Source organism: Pongo abelii, chromosome 14 (genome assembly GCF_028885655.2).
Source record: "Pongo abelii isolate AG06213 chromosome 14, NHGRI_mPonAbe1-v2.0_pri, whole genome shotgun sequence".
In the NCBI taxonomy this organism is placed as follows: Eukaryota; Metazoa; Chordata; class Mammalia; order Primates; family Hominidae; genus Pongo; species Pongo abelii.
The window spans coordinates 119,300,254-119,320,375 of record NC_071999.2 but is presented as its reverse complement, the minus strand read 5'-3'; the positions used below and the strand labels follow the sequence as shown (position 1 = coordinate 119,320,375).

The window sequence follows — 20,122 nt, the reverse complement described above, 5'->3', positions numbered from 1 at the left end:
TGTGTTTTGGGGGGGGGGGTTCACGTCTCCAACAGGTGCAGCTATTTGCCCCTAAAGCCTCTGGGAGTGAAGCGTACCCCCGCAGCAAGGCCGGTCCCTGGAGGCTCTGCCAGCATCAAACATGACCCCTCTTCCTCGGCTCACTTTTTGGGTTTCATATTTTAAGTTATTGGATCATTATATTATATAGAATAAATTGGAAGATCCTAGCTGAGTGAGAAGGTGCTAACGATGTACACAAACACATACTTTGAATAAATATAACAGCAAATTAAATTTTCTCTGAATTGGAGTCGACCCATTTGTATTAAAAGCTGGGGAAAGGTCTAAAATAAAAACTTTATTTTAAAAGATGGGGGTAAGTATAAATGGTAACTGGATGAAGAATTTAGGATGGAGGCTGTCAAGCCTTTTTGTAAATTACTCAACAATAAGGTAATCCTATAGGTTTCTATCTAATATGAAAACAACATTGCTCATTTTCTGAGCTGACCTGGATGAATTTAGGAACAGACATGTGTGACGACCACAGCATTGTAGTCTGGAGATAGAAAAAGAGTTCACTGGTTTCTGAGTTAATATTCTTAGAGACTCACAAAACAATTACTGCATATATTTACCAATGCAGCTAAAGCAACAGGACATGCTGGGAGCTTTGTAGAACTGGGTACTTTGGGGAACCCTGTTTGAAAAACCCTCCGTAAGTTCAAATCACATTCCTTAAGGTCTGCTCCAAGCCACACCTATCCAGCTTGACATTTTATATTTAATTTCGGAGCAGCTGAAACCTCACCAATTACATTTGTCTGACAGTAGCCAAAAAATAAACACAAGTTTATATAAATATATGCATTTGAAAGTTTGTTTGTGTCTCTGTGTTAACAGATGAAGAAGATGTTAGAGCTGGAATCAGAGACGCTGGACCGGGTGAGGAAAACAATGGGCATGGACCCTGCTCCTGCGGATGTTCAGACACGAGTGCTCAGGATGGTCGCTGCCGTGTGCGTGAGGCCATTGCTCCTAAAACCAATCCTAAAAGCGCGGCTGTTTGGGGACTGGTCCCCTAGCAAATGGTCCTCTAGAAAGCCTGGGAGAAAATACAGGGAGAATCTGCACACACACATCCAATTGCACTCCCACTCCAGAATGTACAATAATCTCCATGAATTTCACAGGAAGCAGACCTGGAGAACAGGCGAACATCCAGGATCCTGAGATTGGACTCGAATGACATTTGGGCGGGGACTACTATGAAAATAGGACAGTCTGTTGATTGATTGATGGGAGGGAGCTCGCTGTCTCTCCCACACTCACCCCACAGCTCAAGCCAAGCCCCAGAACCTCCCCCTGGCTTCTCAGCAGACACCAGCAAAGTTCTGCCAAGGTTCTGCCCAGCGTTGGTTGCATTTCACCGATTTGGAGCCGTGTGAACTGAGCTCCCATCAAGAGTTGAGGAGTATTCGGGTTGTTTTTCTGGTCGACTTGTTAACCAGCTCCCTAAGGGCCAGGACCCTGAAGGGGCATGCATGTTTACTTCGCAATCAGTGCAAAACCTCACTCTGCAGAGGCGGAGAATACAGGGAAGATCACCGGAGACACAGCTGCAGGGACACAGGAGGTGACGGAGTAAGAAATGGAAGGAGTCTCCCAGGCAGGTATGGATGCAGACGCCAGGCACCTGCTGCTCCCCTTGAAAACACAGCCCTGTGGCAACCACCACCGAACCACCCATTCAGGCAGAAACGGTCAGTGGACACCTCAGCCACGGGACCTTTGCCCCATCCTGAACATCACCACACGTGACCCACTGATTACCAAGAGGAGAGGCACTTTCTCCTGGGGAAATCCAGATGCCTCCTTGGCCGTCTGAGCATGACATTGCCCCAATCACGGGACACATGGACATCGTGGGCCTCCACGGGCTGCCCCAGAAGCTCACCCACTGGAATTCCCACCCCAAAGGACCACGTGGAACATAATTACAAGGAAACCAGATGAAAGGATATTCCACAAAGCAACTGGCTTCAACCCTTCTCAAATCTCAATCTCACAAAAGACAGAAAGCAAAACAAAAACCAACAACTGGGTGGATTAGAGACGACCGAGATGGGTGGACAGCTGACGGGGGCGCCGTCCTTCACTGGACCTGGATTTATTAGAGACAACCGAGATGGGTGGACAGCTGACGGGGGCGCCGTCCTTCACTGGACCTGGATTTATTAGAGACGACCAAGAAGGGTGGACAGCTGACGGGGGCGCCGTCCTTCACTGGACCTGGATTTATTAGAGACAACCGAGAAGGGTGGACAGCTGACGGGGGCGCCGTCCTTCACTGGGCCTGAATTTTAACAAATACAGGAAGGACATGACGGGGCACATGGAGAAAACCCCATGTGTGGGCGTCCAGAGGGCAGTGTGGCGGTGATGCTGACTCGCCTGTGGTTACGCAGAGGGTGGCTCCTCTCAGGAGACACCATGTCAGCAATCCGGGATGAACAGACACAATGGCAGAGCCGGCTCTCACCAGCAAAACGTGTGTGTGTGTGTCTGTGTTTATGTGATGTGTGTATATGTGTATATATGTGTGTGTTTGTGGGTCTGTGTGTGTGTGATGTGTCTCTGTGCCTGTGTGATGTATGTCTCTGAGTGTATGCATGTCTGTGTGATATGTGTGTGTGTTTATGTGATGTATGTGTGGGTATATGTGTATATATGTGTGTGTGTCTGTGTATGTGTCTATGTGATGTGTTTTGTGTCTGTGTGATGTGTCTGTGTGATGTGTGTACATGTCTGTGTCTATGTCTGTGTGTGTGTGATGTGTCTGTGTGTTTTTGTACACACACACACGAATGGGCACTTTGTTAATGACCACAGCTGAGGTTTGTTCACTATGAGACTCTCCCAAGTTTTCTGTAGGTCTGAAATTTTTCTGAACTGAAAGTTGAGAGGAAAAAGACACGAGGCTGCTGCAGCTCACAGCTCTTCTCCTCCATGCATGGGGCAGCTGCATCTCCTCTCCCTCCTGATCCAACCTTCACTCAAATGCCTGAGCCACCGGGATGCAGGGGCTCTGACTCCGCGCCAACGAGCTCTAAGCTGAAAAAAATAAACCCTGCAAATAGTCTCACTCCAGGCATCAAGGGGAGTGAAGAGCAGCGCCGGAGAAGCCTCAGCCAGCAGTCCCTGACCTCTCACTGACAAGGCCCGGCTCTGGGTTTATCAGTCAGGGAAGCCGGCGTGGCCTGCAGGGTCCCCGGCCCCACACGGAGCCTCACGAGGCACCTGGTCCCAGGGAGACCCGGACTCCTTCCTCTTCTGTGAGAAAAAGCCGCTGAGTGAGCCTGGGTCTCAGAGCTCTTTCTTTTTCTCTGTTTATCTTTTTAAAAAAATGTTTCAACGTTTAACTGACAAATCATGATTGTATCTACTTATGGGGCACCCAGTGATGTTTTGCTATAGGTATCCTCAGTGGAATGATTAAATCAAGCCAATTAACCGATCCGTCACCTCACCCACTCACCAGTTTTCTGCGCTGAGAACATTTTAAATCGATTCTTTTAGCAATTCTGAAATACACATTTGGTGTGGTTGGAATGTTCGTCCCTACCAAACTTCGAAACTTGTGGCAGCATTGAGAGGCAATGCCTTTCAGAGGTGACTGGGTCAGGACGGCCCCACCCTCACGAATGGATTCATCCATTCACGGATTCACGGATTAATGGGCTGTCGTAGGGGTGGGTGGGGGCCTGGTGGCTTTGTAAGCAGGGGAGGCAGCCCTGGGCTGGCTCACTCTCCCCTCGCCAGGTGAGGTCCCACACTGCCTCAGGACCCACCAGCAAGAGGGATCTCACCAGATGCGGCTCCTCAACTGTAAGGCATGAATTCTTTTTCGTTGTAAAGTGCCCAGTTTTAGATACTCTGACATATAAGCAGCAGACCCGGACTAAGACAACCTTGTTATTCACTGTGTCGCCTCCGAGGTCTTTAGAGAGAGAAGCAAAGTGGCTCGTGCCGCCGTTACTGGACCCTTGGATTCCATGTTCCAGGAAATACACAGTGAAGAAGGGCTGTGGGCCTCTGGATCTCCCACCCCTGCTAGATACCTCAAGGCTGTTAAATCCACGCTTAGGTGGCAGGAGCGAACCTTCGGATGAAGGACAGTCGTTTAAATAGACGCTCTCAGCGTCGTGGAAGCCTCACGGGCTGCCTCCCCCTGCAGTATTCTGCATGACCAGCCCTGCCCACCGCCGTGGCCCTGGGACCACCGGAGTAGGGAGAGAGCTCGGGCTTCAGAGACAGAAAGGCCCAGGCCGCCCCCAGAGCCGCCCCACCCCATCGGCAGGTTCCCTCGTCGCCCCGAAGCCCAGCTCCTCCCCTGTAATCGGCGGTTGATGAACGCGCAGGGTGCGCTGAAATGCATTTGCCACAGCAGCTGGTGCGTAGCAGACACCCTGCAGGTCCTGGTCCCCTTCTGTCCACCACGGTGGGACTGTGCTCACCTGGGCAGGTGCTTGCTGCACACAGCAGCCGTGTTCTGAGAAAGCTCAGCCGCACTGGGAAGAGCTGGGTCCCCCACCCCCATGTCGCCGCAGTTATGCAGCGCGCATTTCAGTTCCCTGCCCTGGGGGACGGTCTCGCCTCTTCAGAGAGGGGCACACGGACCTGGCCCTCTCTCCCTCGGCAGCCAGCTGTTTTGTGTTCCCAGGGGAAGCTCCTGGTCCCCCTCCATCTGGACAACTCCTCCCCCCGTCAGGCTCTCACCAAGCATCACCTCCGCCGGGAAGTTCTCCTGGAATTAGCACCGCTCCCACCGCCCCCCACCGCCCCCCCGCCGCCCCCCGTCCCCCCGCCGCCCCCCGTCCCCCCACCGCCCCACTCCGCTCCCTCCGCCCCTGCCCCCACCGCTCCTCCCGCCTCCCCGCACCCCCAGCCAACCCCCCCGCCACCGCCCCAGCCCCCATGGCTCCCACCGCCCCCACAGCCCCCACGGTGAGCTCCTCCGCAGAGCCCCAGTAGCTGGCACAAGGGAGGAATCTGGTCGCGGGGCCCTATACGATCGTACTTTGCCAATGTGAAGGATTTGCTGGACGACCTAGAAGTCTGGGGTCCCCCAGACACCTTGTTTTCTACCTTTCCTGCACACACAGACTGCACCGGCGTTAAAGGAAAAAGAGTTCTGGCCCCATGCAGTCTAAAAATCAGATTCACTTTCTCCAGCCACCTACTTGAGGATCTAGATTTAGTTTGATTTAGGCTAGGTCTAAACATGAATATATATACTTTATTACAAATTCCCAAAATGTGAACACACACACACACTCACACACACACTCTCACCACACACACACACACTCTCACACACAGTCTCACACACACACTCGCACACACTCACACACACTCGCATACACAGTCACACACACTCGCAGTCTCACACTCACACTCTCACACACACTCACACTCACACACTCTCACACTCTCACACATGCAGTACCGTGGAAGAGGGTTAGATTTTGCAACAGCAGTTTATAACAGATGCTTCTATCTGAGGACCGCACAACTGTCTAAGGGAGAAGAGACGTGAGAGTTCTCAGAGGGTCTCGTCTTTTCTGCCCCCGGGTGGGTAGCTGTGAACATATCCTGCTCCCACACGCCCTCAGCATCACATGGGTCTTGCTCTGGATTGGGAGCATGGTTTTAGGAACACTGGATTTTGGCTCTTCCAATGTCTAAGTTTTCTATTCCAAGCCATGCAGAAGGCATCCAAAAAAGAAAAAAGAACACCCCAAATTAGGGAGAGCTCAGCTCTTAAGACAGCACATATGGTGGCTAAAAATAGCCCCGGATCACGGCACATTATATAAGCGCTGCGTCTTCCTCGGTGGCTGAGCGCTTGGAGGTAAAGTCTCTGCCATGGGCTTGCTTTGTGGTGCCTGCAGCACCATGAGCTGGGCACCCTGGTGGGGTCGGGCAGCTAAAGCCTGTGCCTGTTTGGAAACCTTCTTGAGGGCTCGGCTGGCCTGGGCTGTTGCTAAGTGCTAGTTTTCCCAAAGCCACTTTAGGTGGAAGCCTAGGCCAGCCAAAGCTCGCTGTCAAGGCCTGGAGCCCAGGCGTTGGTGTCCAGGTGCCCCGCTGCAGCCACTACTTGGTGTCCCCACGTCAGGTCAACTGCACCATCTCCAAAAAACTGAACCAAAACACCCAAGGGGTCATCCCTGGTCTGCCCTCTCCAGGGAGTGCGTGGCCCATGGACAGAGATTGGGGCTTCCTCCCAGCCCCACCACCCACCCCTTCCCCACTGCAGAGACCCTCACCCCTCCTGGTCTGCCCAGGACCCAGGCTTGGCCGGGTCCACAGCTGCCCTCACTCCCTTGACCAGTGACCCTCTGAGCCTCAGCACATGCACAACCAGCTCCTATGACAGTGCCACCACTGCCCGCCCCCCAACCTCCTGCCTCCTTGTGGCCCACTTCTCCTTCATGAAGCCAGGGCTGTGAGCTCCATGTCTCCTGGCCCATCCAGTGTCCACCATCATCACCTCCTGCCAGTTGCTCATGCTCCTCCTGCACCAAACCCTTCTGGAGGCGGCTGGGCTCCTGGGCAGCAGGGGCCTGGGGACAGGAAGACGCTCTCTCCGGGGTCACAGCCCAGGTGGATGGGGCCTGGCATGTGGGGCCTGACTCTGCCCCCTCCCCATGGCTCAGCCACCCTCCTGGCTGCTCCCTGCCGCCCCTGCCTGTGCCCCTCAACTGTCCTCGTCCAGCTGGCGGTGAGCCTTGCTCATTTCCTCCCTCACATCCGTGATGCCTGGGCAGTGCCTGGGACAGAGAAAAACCTCAGGACGTGCTGACTACACAAACAGAGTCTGTGTATTAATATGACCATAAGCCAGGCGCAGTGGCTCACGCCTGTAATCCCAGCACTTTGGGAGGCTGAGGCAGGTGGATCACGAGGTCAGGAGATTGAGACCATCCTGGCTAACACGGGTGAAACCCCGTCTCTACTAAAAATATAAAAAATTAGCCGGGCGCGGTGGCGGGTGCCTGTAGTCCCAGCTACTCGGGAGGCTGAGGCAGGAGAATGGCGTGAACCTGAGAGGCAGAGCTTGCAGTGAGCCGAGACAGCGCCACTGCAGTCTGGTCTGGGCGAAAGAGCAAGACTCCGTCTCAAAAAAAAAAAAAAGACCATAAATTATCATAGCAAGAAAGCACTGGTGTTCAGAGAGAATTCCGGGTGATTTTGCTGGAAAATGCTGGCTTCTGTTACTTCCAAACCAATGTCGGTCAACTCTGAGAATTAAAGGAAGGATCGAAAAAGCCATATTTTTATGGTGTAAGAATCAATGCAAAAATAAAAACTCAAACACTAACTGTTCAGTTACGATGTTCACAAGACAGAGCTTTCAAGATGAGCCAGCCTGCTTAAGAAATTCATCCGATCACACACTCGGTGAGCGGAACAGGACACTCGGCAGCTGAAGATCGACACCTAAATCACGGGTCTGCTGTGGGCTGCTTCGCTATCCTGTAGGGTGACCTCACAGAAATACTTTGCTTTTAGAAAATGATTTTTGTATTTCTTAAAAAGTAACCTCGTATCTGGGGAAGCTCTTGTCATCTAACCCGGGAGTGACTGATTAATCTGAGACACACACGTGGTGATGCGTGTGTGAGGGCACTGGGGCACACGTAGTGAGGCGTGAGCAGAGGCTCTGGGGCACACGTAGTGAGGCGTGAGCAGAAGCTCCGGGGCATCTGTAGTGAGGCGTGAGCAGAGGGGCCATGGCACCTGTAGTGAGGCGTGAGCAGAGGGGCCGGGGCACACGTAGTGAGGCGTGAACAGAGGCTCCAGGGCATGCGTAGTGAGGCGTGAGCAGACAGGCCGGGGCACATGTAGTGAGGCGTGAGCAGAGGAGCTGGGGCACACGTAGCACGGCGTGAGCAGAGGGGCCGGGGCACACGTAGCGTGGCGTGAGCAGACAGGCCGGGGCACACGTAGCGTGGCGTGAGCAGACGGGCCGGGGCACATGTAGTGAGGCGTGAGCAGAGGAGCTGGGGCACACGTAGCGCGGCGTGAGCAGAGGGGCCGGGGCACACGTAGCGTGGTGTGAGCAGATGGGCTGGGGCACACGTAGCGTGGCGTGAGCAGACGGGCCGGGGCACATGTAATGAGGCATGAGCCGTGTGAGGGACGGGCTGTGGCAGGCATGTGAAGATGCAGGTGCCTGGACCCCACAGGCATGAAAGGCACCCAGGTGCGTCCTGACACTGCAAGTGCCCTGGCAGGGAGGCCGACTCCCACCACCCACGTCTTGCTAAGAGTCGTTCCGATGGCTGGTTTATATCAACGGCAGATAAGTGTGAAAGATGTGGCTGTAACGGTGTTGTCTGTTGTTTAAAAGATGACGTGCCTGCTGGGAACATTGTGGTACCCGCCCAGGACTGATGTGTGCTTCCCAAGAGTATCTGTTGTCCGTCCATGTGTGTCTGACCCCGTGGGTTCTTGTGATTTAATTTTTAGAGTTGCCTATGACTTCATGTGCAAACTCATTTAAAATGTACAATAATGAAAGGCACAGATTGCTGTTAGCTGGTGATGGCTTTTATCTAAAGAACTTTCTACATTTCTGGGGATGCTTGATATGGATGGGATTTTTGTCCCCTCCAAGTCTCATATTGAAATGCGATTCCCAGTGCTGAGGTGGGGCCTGGCGGGAGGTGATTAAGTCATGGGCGTGGCCCCTCATGAATGGCTCAGCGCCATCCCCTTGGTGACGGGTGAGTTCTCGCTCAGTAAGTTCACTCGAGATCTGGCTGTTCAAAAGTCTGGGACCTCCCCCTTCTCTCTCGCTCCCTCTCTCACCATGTGATGCCGGCTCCCTGCTGCCTTCCACCACAACTGCCAGCTCCCTGAGGCCTCCCCAGAAGCTGAGAAGATGCAGGTGCTCAGCCTGTGCAGCCTGCAGAACTGTGAGCCAATTACGCCTCTTTCTTTATCAATTACGCAGCTCAAGTATGTCTTTATAGTGACGCAAAAGCAAACGAATGCACTGTTATAACAAAGGAAGACCGATTCTATACACGTCTACTTTTTTGGAAGCATCCTGAAGCGTTTTGAATTATTTCAGATAACGATGCCATAGGCGGTGTGTGCCAGGTTAAGGCAGGGTCAGGAATGGGGATCAGCCGCGGCGAGAGGCAGAGAGGTGCCGTGGGGGTGCAAGGAGATGCCTCATCCTAAAGACTTAGGTGAGAACCAGCGGCTCAGGGACAGGCTTGCACCAAAACGATGAAGGTTGTGGGCATCGGAGCAGATATGGGGCCTCCAATTCTTGTAAAAGATGAAGGAATGAGGCAATGTGCGGGGAAAGGAATGACTTCTTTCACTATACCCAGAACCTTGGAGCAGCAGCCAGCAGCCATCGAGGGGCTGGGGAACCCAAAGATAGTCTGAACGCAGGACCCAGGAGAGGCCAGGAGAATCTGACTTCACTGGGAGAATCTGACTTCACTGGGGTTTGGTGCTGCGGAATGCTTGGAGCAGTTGTGCCATCACAGCTGAGGACCCAGGGTCCCAGAGCCTGGGAGGGACAGGCTGTGGCGGGCGTGCGAACATGCAGGTGCCTGGACCCAGGCTCTGGGTCACCTCCTGGCAGACAGGCAGACTTTTTTGGTCCTTTGGCTGCAATGAAACTTGGACTGACAGGTGGAGAGAGCGAGCGTGGGTGAAAAATGCTCCATGCCGGGGTCATGCATACGGGTGGGAGCTACCGACAAAAATAAGATTTGGGGGCTTCTGCTGACTTAATCTCTTCCCTCTTAAATGATTACTCTGGGTTAAAACCAACAACAAACCCAGCTCCTCTTCTGCTACGGAAGGCAGCGTGCAGAATCTGCAAACAGACTCTCGGACGCCAAGGGAAAGTCCTTGGAAAGGAGGGTGGCTACATGCGAGGCTGGGTTACTGGGGAAGGGAGGTGGTGGTGGCTTGTTCAGTGTTGCAGCTAAAGATAGATGGCCCGATTTGGAAAGGAGAAAATCACGTAGAAAAGCTGTGCAGTATCACTTCAAACTTCCAGCCTGGAGCGTCTCTGCACACAGCCCCCGTCCTGCCTGGTCGGGACTGTTGTGCTTTGTGTAAGAGGAAGGTGCATGTTCAATCCCACTGGGGACGGGAGGCGGTGGTGGCTCGTTCAGTGTTGCAGCTAAAGATAGATGGCCCGATTTGGAAAGGAGAAAATCACTAATGTATAAATATGTAAGAGGCATATTCAGTCCCGAGCATCTCAGACTCGGTGTTCAGAAACACATGGGCTGCCCTGTCTGGGGAAATGGTTTTCAAGTCACACTGGGCTCCCTAAGAGTTCCCTCATCTGGGAAAACTCACACCCAGGCACCAGTGCCTCGGGAGCCCATGCCGGGGGGGCCTTGGCGCCCGCCTCCACCCGCCAGGACTGGGCTCCGTCCCACTCAGCACAAAGCAGGAACTGCGGCAGACACAGAGGAAAAGCACCATGCGGCGGTCACGCAGCCCAGGGAGGGGCCGGGCGCAGGGCAGAGCCCCGAGTGGCACTTACTGCGATGCGCAGGACAGATGCCTTCACGGAGGTCCATTTGTCCCGCCGCCGGTCTATCACCAGGATGAATCCGATGCCAGCGTCCTGCAGGCTGCAGTGAGGAAGAGACGCCGCTGTTAACGTGTGCAGGTAGGAAGCCGGCTGCCCACGAAACCCCTCAGAAAACCTCCTGGGAGAGCGATCCCCCGTATTCATGATGCCATTTCTGCAATACCAGGTGAGAGGCATGGCACACAGGGGCCCCGGCAGCCCCATCCCCGCAGTCCCAGAACCTGCTCTCATCTATGGAAGGGCAGGCACTTTCGGTGCATTCTTATTTCTCAGCCTAACACCAACCACTTCAAGTCACAGATTCAGGCAGAACCATCTCTCCCGAGCTCAGTTATTTGCTATTCCACAGTAAGAGCCGAGTCATTTTCCTTTCCTGGGTGACCAGCTGACTAAACCCTCCAAAACAGTCTTATGGCGCATACATCACGCTGGTCCTGGCATCTGAGGTGCCCGTGCTGGTCCACGTTAAAGGTTCACTCGTGGTGGCATTGCTACGGTGCTGGGAGAAAATCCCCAAGACTTCTGAAGGTTCCCAAGCATCTGCTGGAAACGGGAGAGGAGGCAGCACTCTCTGCGACAGCCACATCTGTGACAGAGACCACACTTGCGCGTTGTATAATGACAGCCTCCGTCCTCGGATGAGCCTGGTAGCAGAAGCCTGAGTCACAGAGTAGGTGCGGAGAGCCCTCTTCCGCGGGCTCACTCTGCAGCCAAGCCAATTGCGTGATGCCAGCAGCTGCTACCACCAGCCAATCCAAAGCAGAAACAACCACACGGGCACGCCTAAGGCAGGGGCTAGAATTGCTAATTTCCAAGTCTCTGAACATGTCCTAGGTTTACATGAAAATCAGAATTCTGCAGGATGGAGATAAATTATGCAGTCTGTGGGCGTGGCCGCTCGCTGTGAGCATCATTAACAAGCCAGGGATTTATGTCGGGTGTCTCAGGTCCTTCTGACACTCGGATTTAAAGACAGAAACAGCAACTCCCAAGACATGAAGACGAGGCAGTGACCCCCGAACATTCATGTGTGGTGGGTGCTGCTGCATCTGTGTCCCTGTCTGCATCTGGCCGTGAAAAACACCTCACATGTGGGATAATTTGATTCAATAACAGCAGAAACCTTCTGGGTGAGTGCACGAATAAACACTAGCTTTCATTCAAAGCAGCCTTCTGCAGTGGGCACTAAGCATGTGCATGAGCACGGGGAGTCAGCGACTCCATTTCATAGCTGTGGGGGTCACAGACAGAATTCGTTTTCTGATCTGGCTTAGTTCTTACGGAGCTAAGATTTTTTTTAAAGTTATATTTTCAGCTGGGCATGGTGGTTCATGCTTGCAATCCCGGCACTTTGGGAGGCTAAGGTGGGTAGATTACTGGAGCCCAGGAGTTCGAGATCAGCCTGGGGAACATGATGAGACCCTGTCTCTACGAAAAATACAAAGATTAGCTGAGTGTGGCGGCGCATGCCTGTGGTCCCAGCTACTTGGGAGTCTGAGGTGGGAAGATTGCTTGGCCCAGGAGTTTGAGGTTGCAGTGAGCTGCGGCCACTGCACTCCAGCCTGGGCAACACAGTGAGACTTTCTCAAAAAAAGAAAGAAAGAAAGTTGTTTTCATACTTCCTTATTTATTTCTTGAGTCTGAGCACTTTGACGACTTTTTCTGAACTGTGAGACACTGGGTACAGGGAATCTTACTTCCCGTGTGGACCTGCGTGCTCCCTTGGGAGAGGCACAAAGTTACAGGTTATCCTCCAGCAACGGGTGCTACATGTGCCTCTTCCACAAAGGGACCTTGGATGTGCCAGGCCGCAGAGACGGAACCCAGCTCCCCTCCCTCTTTCCCCAGGCTGTGTGGTCAGAGCTGCCTTTGGACTCCAAGCCAGGGAGCCGATCCCGGAGCTCTCTGGGTCCCACTCCTCCTAGAGTGAAGGAGAGAAGAGCCCAGAATGATTAATTTCCACTGAGCACATAATCCTCAGACCAGCGAACCCAGTCAAGTGCTTTCAAGTCCTGAAGCAGGGGTGATGCTAGCTGAGAAACGCCCCAAGCTGCCCACCTGCAGGTTTGCTAAAGAGCTCCTGCCAAGGGGCTGTGTGTTGGGCAGGAGGGGCTCACGACCTCTGCGACACTGGCAGGCTCTGGCGGGCCCTGCAAAGGCGTCACCCTGGACAGGTGACTCAGCTGTGAACCGTCTCTGCTTCCTTTTCTGTAAAAATGAGGATAATCGTAGAATCCACCCCCAGCGGTTACCGTGAGAGTGAAATGAAGCCACTGAGTGTGCTGTAACCCGCAATGCTGGCTGGGCGTTGTCACTGTTTTGCAGAACAACAAAGCCTGACTCAATTTCTCCCCTTTTCCCTGGAATAGAGCTCTGATTGGGGTTGAATTTCAGCCTCTGTGTCCACCCATGGATGCCCCCGCTACTCCACAACAGGCCAGACCAGCAACGGGGACCACGACTGCCATGTGAGAGCTGCTGGATGCAGAATGCACCCCCTAGACCTCTGTGGCCCAAACATATCCAATTATAGCCAGAACGCACCCCCCGCCCCAAGACCTCTGTGGCCCAAACACATCCAATTGTAGTCAGAATGCATCCCCCGCAAGACCTCTGTGGCCCAAACACATCCAACTGTAGCCAGAACGCATCCCCCGCGAGACCTCTGTGGCCCAAACACATCCAGTTATAGCCAGAACGCACCCTCCCCCAGACCCCTGTGACCCAAACACATCCAATTCTAGCCATGGAGCTTCTGCCCCACATGCAGCCAAGCTCCTGCCTCACTCGGTGCCTCCCACATCTGGCTTCTCACGCTGTTAGGTGCGTGTCTGTCTCACACCCGGCAGTGCAGGTTGACGCTGCAGCCACGAAAAAGGCGCCATGTGCGCCCGATGCCACTGGATGCCGCCCGGCCTGCCTGTGTGGGGCTTCCACTCACTCTACGTTTAAATCTTTGTGTTACATTGTAATGGGAACACCAGTATCACAAATAGGCATCCGTTTTCAATGAGAAACCAGTTACCAACAACTAAAACATTTTTTAGAAGTCAAAATTGCAAGTGAAATATAAGGTGTTGTAAATTTATTCAATTCAAAAAATGCATACTAGAAAATCAGGTTCTCGACGAGAAGGACGGACTGGTTTCCAGGTGGTGTTAATGGGGCAGTCACTGTTGCTCAGCTGCGGAAGGTGTGGGTCCTAGGCAGGACAACAGTGCTGGTTCCTCCTGCCCCAGCCATGCTCACCATCATGGGTGCAGGCCCAGGGCGCGTGTGGGAACGGGGTGTGGGCAGGAGGCATGCTTCTTCAGGGATAGAGACTTGTCCTCGGGGGTGCTACGGACCAGGGACTGTGCCAACAGCCCTACAGCTATTCATCAAGCTCCAGTGACCATCCTATGAGGCCGGTGCTATGATCCTCTCCAGGCACAGAGAGGTTTAGTCACTTGCCCAAAGTCACACAACTGTGAGCACAGATAGGGGAACCTGGCTCAGACACCACGTGTGCTGCCCCTAAGGCCACGTCCACGCTGGCGGCCTCCTAATGTTCCCACCAAGCAGGGACCCGACCCCGGATGCCCACACACCAGCACTCAGCCTCCTGCTCTGCGCAGCCCCCCGCCACAACCTTGCCCCCTATGCAGGGCCCAGGTAGATGCTCATCCAGGCCCCTCAGCCCCATGTCTCCTCTCCTACCACATTTCAGGAACACTGACTCAGAAGGTGCAAAGCCTGGACTAAAAAAGCCTCTGACGTGAGGCTGTAAAGAGCCCCTAGTGCCTCCTCTACCCATACTGACTGTGGTCGCGAGGGCAGGGCCACGTGATCCCCCCACCCCCCACAGCCCATGGCATTCCCGAGGCTGCACTGCCCAAAACCCTGAGGGCAGGACCTGGATCTGCTCACAGGAGTGAGGACCCAGGGCTCACAGAGCTTGGATCTATGCCCCTCTGTGGCCTCCTGTGCCTGAGGGAGAGGGTGGTGTGGCTCCTGCCCAGTTTCAGCAGGAAACAGTCCCCAGAGTCACCAGAGGAATGAAGGTGATGGTGCCGGAGGAGTTGGGGCAGAATAACTCAAGCTGGCAGCTACCCCAGAAATGTCCCTCGCACTCAGGGCATGAACACAGCCCATAGACGCCCCATCAGCCGCCAACTCCGCAACAGTTGGCCTTGGAGGGGCTGCCCTGGCCAGTCGCCCAGCAGCTGAGTTTGAGGCCAATGAGCTCACTTTTGGCCCAAATAAACAAAAAAGGCCCAGCGGTCTCATAAAGTTTCAGGAATGTTCCAACTGGCTGCATCTTCTGTGACAGAGACCCAAACCGCTCAGGGCTGGCGACCTTGGAAGCCCCATGGTCCCCCACCCACGTGGGCAGACAGCTCACTGGCCTGCGGGTGCAACCACAGCTCACTGGGCAGGAGCAGAGTGTGAGGGATGGTCTGGAAGCAGAGGCTGGCTCCTCCCTACCAGTGGGGCGGGGAGGCCCCAGCACCACGTTCCCCTAGTGCCTGGCCAACTGCCTCTGCTGTGTGGACATGGTGGGGGCGAGGAGGATGCTTTGTCCCAGGGCGGGGGCAGGTGGAGGCCGGGACACGGGAGGAGTGGCGCTTGCAGAGGACAGCGGAGCCTAGGAATCAACAGTGCATGGCCAGGAGGGGCTGAGGGGACGTGAGGCCTGGGTGGGAGGAAGGGGACCCTTGGTGTCTTTGCTTCTCAAACATCAACCTGCACCCAAGACGGGAAGAAGAGTCTGGGAGAAAGGTGCCTGCACAGCAGGGTGGCTGTGTCCTCAGGAAAAGCAAAACAAACACACAGGAAGGCCCTCCCTGCACAGTGTGACTCAGTTACCTTGGCCCATCTGGGATAGAGTAGGTGACACCTAAGTTCTTTTCCTTGGAGGACACCATTCTTTATGTGAATACTTTGCCCAATTATAATGCACATTATGCAGAAGCACAGAGTATGAGTGACGGCAGTGAGTGCCCAGACTGAGAGGCCGTTCCCACCATCCAGGGTGCCCCATCCCGACTCCTGTCACCATACATTGGTTTTGCCTGCCGTTGAATTTTGTCCAAATAAAAATATATGATATGTGCCTTTTTGGTGTCTGGCTTCTTTCGACATTGTGGGATTCACCCACGTTGTTGCAGTAGGGTGTGTGTTCATTCTTGTTGCTGGGTTATGGTATACATATATGATGAAATATGATTTATTAATAAATTCTACTCTTAATGGACATTTGGGTTGTTTCCAGTTTGGGGCTAAACTGAACATAAGACAATGAGCATTCTTATACATGTCTTCTAGTGCACACAATACACACTCCTGTTGGACATATTCTTAGGAATTGCTGTAATTATGTAGATGTGGACAAATATACACCTGCCAGAAATGCACGTGACTTCTGGTTGCTCCATGGTTTTGTCAGCACTGGATACTGTCTGTCACTAGAATTTTAGCCATTCTTGTGGGTACAGAGTGGCGTCCTCATATGGCTTTAATTGGCATTTCCCAGAGGCAGGAAGCCTTCTGTGTTTAGTGGCTATCCTCTTTTATGAAATGCCTGTTCACATCTTTTGGTTGTTTTTCTACTAGATTCTCCTTTATCTTGTTGGTGTGTAGTTCTCTGTATAAGCTAGAAACAAGTTTCTTATTGGATGTGCATATTGCAAACATCTGCTTCCATACTGTGGCTTTCCGTGTCGATCTCTTCAGGGTTCATTTTGATGAAAAGAGTAACTTAACTTTAATGTAGCCCAACTTACTGGCCTTTTCCTTTCTAATAATTGCTTTTTTGATAACTGCTTTTTAAACCTTGTGTAAGAAATCTTTTCTTACTCTGAGATAGGCATTTTCCTATGTTTGTCAAGAATAGAGACTATATTAAAGTTCACATTTACACCTGTGATCTGGAATTAACTTTTGTATATGGTGTGAGGCAGGTATCAGCATTCATAATTTCCCACACAGACAGCCAATCACATCCACTCCTCTTACTGAGGACGTCCATCCCCCTCCGTGCTACAGTATCACTTAAGAAATAAATTGAGAGACTGCAATGGCCGGGCGTGGTGGCTCACGCCTGTAATCCCAGGACTTCGGGAGGCCAAGGCGGGCAGATCACGAGGTCAGGAGATTGAGACCATCCTGGCTAACACGGTGAAACCCCGTCTCTACTAAAAATACAAAAAAAATGAGCCGGGCGTGGTGGCGGGTGCCTATAGTCCCAGCTACGTGGGAGGCTAAGGCAAGAGAATGGCGTGAACCTGGGAGGTGGAGCTTGCAGTGAGCCGAGATAGTGCCACTGCACTCCAGCCTGGGTGATAGAGCGAGACTCCGTCTCAAAAATCAATCAATCAATCAATCAATCAAGAGACTGCAGATGTGTGGTCTGTGTGGATTCGATATTCTGTGCTGCTGCTCTTCTGTTTATACCGTCTGTGTTAATCACTGTCACTTTAATAATGTCTTAATATTTGGCAGTATCAGCTTTCAACCTTTTTCTTCAAAGTTGGATTGACTATTCGTCACCCCTTGCATTTTCATATAAAATGTAAAGGCAGCCTGCCAATGTTCACACCTAAATAAAGAAAAACCTGCTGGAATTTTATTTGGGAATTGCATTCAATCTATATGTTTATTTAGAGAGAATTAACATTGTTATACTAATTGTCTTCTAATCTGTGAACTAAAATATTCTTCCATTTATTCATGCTACTTTAATTTCTTTTTTTTTTTTTTTTTTTTTGAGACGGAGGCTCGCTCTGTCGCCCAGGCTGGAGTGCAGTGGCACGATCTCCGCTCACTGCAAGCTCCGCCTCCTGGGTTCAGGCCATTCTCCTGCCTCAGCCTCCCGAGTAGCTGGGACTACAGGCGCCTGCAACCACGCCTGGCTAATTTTTTGTATTTTTAGTAGAGACAGGGTTTCACCGTGTTAGCCAGGATGATCTCGATCTCCTGACCTTGTGATCCACCCACCTCAGCCTCCCAAAGTGCTGGAATTACAGGCGTGAGCCACCGCATCCGGCCACTTTAATTTCTTTCAATAACATTTTGCAATTTTCTGCTTAGAAGTCTTGCACGTCTTTTATTAGATACGATTTTATTCCTATGTACTCAATTTTGATGTGATTATAAGTGATATTTATAAATTTCATTTTCCAATTGTACATCGTTGATATATATAAAAATACTAAAATACAATTAAGTTTAGTATATTGACCCCTGGCCATTGATCTTGCTAAATTACTTACTCAGCTTAAGAGTCTGACTGTTACTTAATTTGGATTTTCTTCATACACAACCACATTGTCTACAAATAATGAACGATACCTGTGTTTCTTACTGTTTCAATCCTTAAGACTTTTCTTTTCTTGTATTGTTGTCTGCCTAGTACCTCCAAGCACAATCCTGAATAGAAATGAGAACAGTGTTCCTGATCTCAGGGGCAAAGCATTCAATACTTCACCATGAAATGCAGAAAGTGGGGCTCACATCTGTAAAATTCCAGAATCTGGCTCCCCAAGTCCTGGCTGCCTCTGCAGCCTCTCAATCCCTCAAACATATTTTTAAACAAAATTTTACCCAGGTTTTACAGTTGCTCTTGGTGGAAATATCAGTTGGCTACAAAATACTCTATTAAAGCCAGAACGGAAATAGGTAGCGGGTTTTGAACCTGTTTCCATCTAATAGAAACATTTACATGAATGATGACAAATGTAACCCAGGTCGAAAGGGGTATCCTGGCTCTGAACCAGTTTAGTCTGACCTGAGTCTCCGACCCCATGCTCTGCAGATGTTCAACCAACTCTCCAAGGTCCCTACAAATGGTGCCGCTGGGCAGGGGTGGTTTCATCTTTGGTTACAATTCCCTACTTCCCCAGAACTTGTGTTCTTCACTCTGTCTAGCTCAACCCTGCCCTAGCCTGCCCCCCACCCTCCACCCCTAGGGGCTCAGCAAGGTGCTTTCTATCGTGGTCATTATCATCATCCTAATAGCACACAGAGCTTAGGATGCAAGCCAAGGGTTGAGCCAGCCTGTGGGGCTCTACTGTGTGCAGACGCCAAGAACATGGCAGGCTGTTAGTTGAGAGGAATTCTTCCAGGATGACATGTTTGCACCTCTCCCAGCCCCTCTCTGCACTGAGATGGACAGGAGGGCCGCTGGACCGTATGGCACTAAGTTCAAGTCTGGGGGTTCCAAACACCAGTGTGCAGACCAGTGCCAGATGGATGCAAGAGAAACATCCGGGAGCTTGCTACAACACGGGTCTTCTCAGGCCACTCCTGGATATTCTGATGTGATAATTTGAGAGTGAGGCCTAGGAATTAATGGTTGTTAAAAGTTCCACTTGGTATCTGAACCCCATGGACTGGATGGGAATAACACAAATAGAAGCTGGCGGTCCTCTGAGAGTCAGGGTCTGGTGGAGGAGTTGGGGGGCCGCCCACCAGCAGCAGCCAGGAGGCAGGAGGAACACAAAAGGAGCATGATATCGCAGACACCTGGAGAAGAAAGGCGCGAGCTCAGAGGGCTCCTGGGTGAGAGGACAGGGTTGCCTGCGACACATGCACTCCTGGGGACGCAGGGCTGGGACAGCGCGTCCTTCTGTGGGTGGCTGCTGCCACTCACATACCCCGCACCTGCCTCCACCACTGCCGTTGCCCTCCACGGAATCAGCCCCACCTGATGCCCCGGCCTGCTTTATTCTCCTGCCCTCCGTGCCCAGTTACCTGTGAGCAGCTGGCATCTCATGCAAAGCTCGTAGGAAAAGCCCCCCAAAGCACAGAGGCACAGGCGGCCTTGGTTGCCCGAGCACATCTGTGATCCCTAAAACCCAACACATTCATAAAGAAATAGCGAAAGAAAAGTGGTACTTAAAATTGTCTTAGAACTCTGGCTGTGGAAAGCAAACCAACCTAAGTTAACTTATGTATAAAAGGAAGGAAGATCTATGACACAATTAAAAGAGAATGGTGGCGTCATTCTCATTTCCAAAGACTCCTCTGAGAGCTTCTGCAACACTGGCCAACTGTGAACCCAGAAGCAGGCTGGGGTCTGCGGGACTGAGGTGCCTCTGGGCATGGAGAATGGGTCCCTGGAGTTACAGACACGAGTGTCCTCTATAATAACAAAATCCACTAATGTGACTGCAGCAGCGTTGTTTGTGATACAAAATCCTGACCTGCAGCCATCCTCCACCTGCTGAGGCCAAACATCCCTCAGGCCCCTGCTGTACCACGGAGAGGAAGGCCCCATCGCCCGTCACACAGACTCACTACCGAAGGGGCCTCTGCCATTTTAAACGTGCAGAAACTGAGGAACGCAGAAGTGAATGACATATCCAGGGTCAAACAGCTAACAAGTGGGGCGCTGGGGTCTGAGCCCAGAGCCTACCTGGTAAACACTGGGGTCTGCTGATCGCTCACACCACAGTAAGACCTTAAAATCGCCATCCTCCAAGGAGCTTCCCGCGGAGGGCAGATAACACAGGAGCT

At 52.3% G+C, this 20,122-nt stretch overlaps 1 protein-coding gene across 17 annotated transcripts in view; it reads right to left on the bottom strand.

The window, feature by feature from the left end:
- The window catches only part of MCF2L (MCF.2 cell line derived transforming sequence like), a 209,501-nt gene that overhangs the window by 43,555 nt on the left and 145,824 nt on the right, over positions 1-20,122 (bottom strand). For 15 of the 17 annotated variants that reach the window (XM_054529276.2, XM_054529272.2, XM_054529273.2 and 12 more), the window contains one exon: positions 10,574-10,664. In XM_054529276.2, coding sequence (XP_054385251.2) covers positions 10,574-10,664 — 91 coding nt within the window. Of the gene's footprint in view, positions 1-10,573; positions 10,665-11,046; positions 11,363-20,122 lie in introns of those variants that run through there. The other 2 variants (XM_054529286.2, XM_054529288.2) reach the window with 2 other exon arrangements.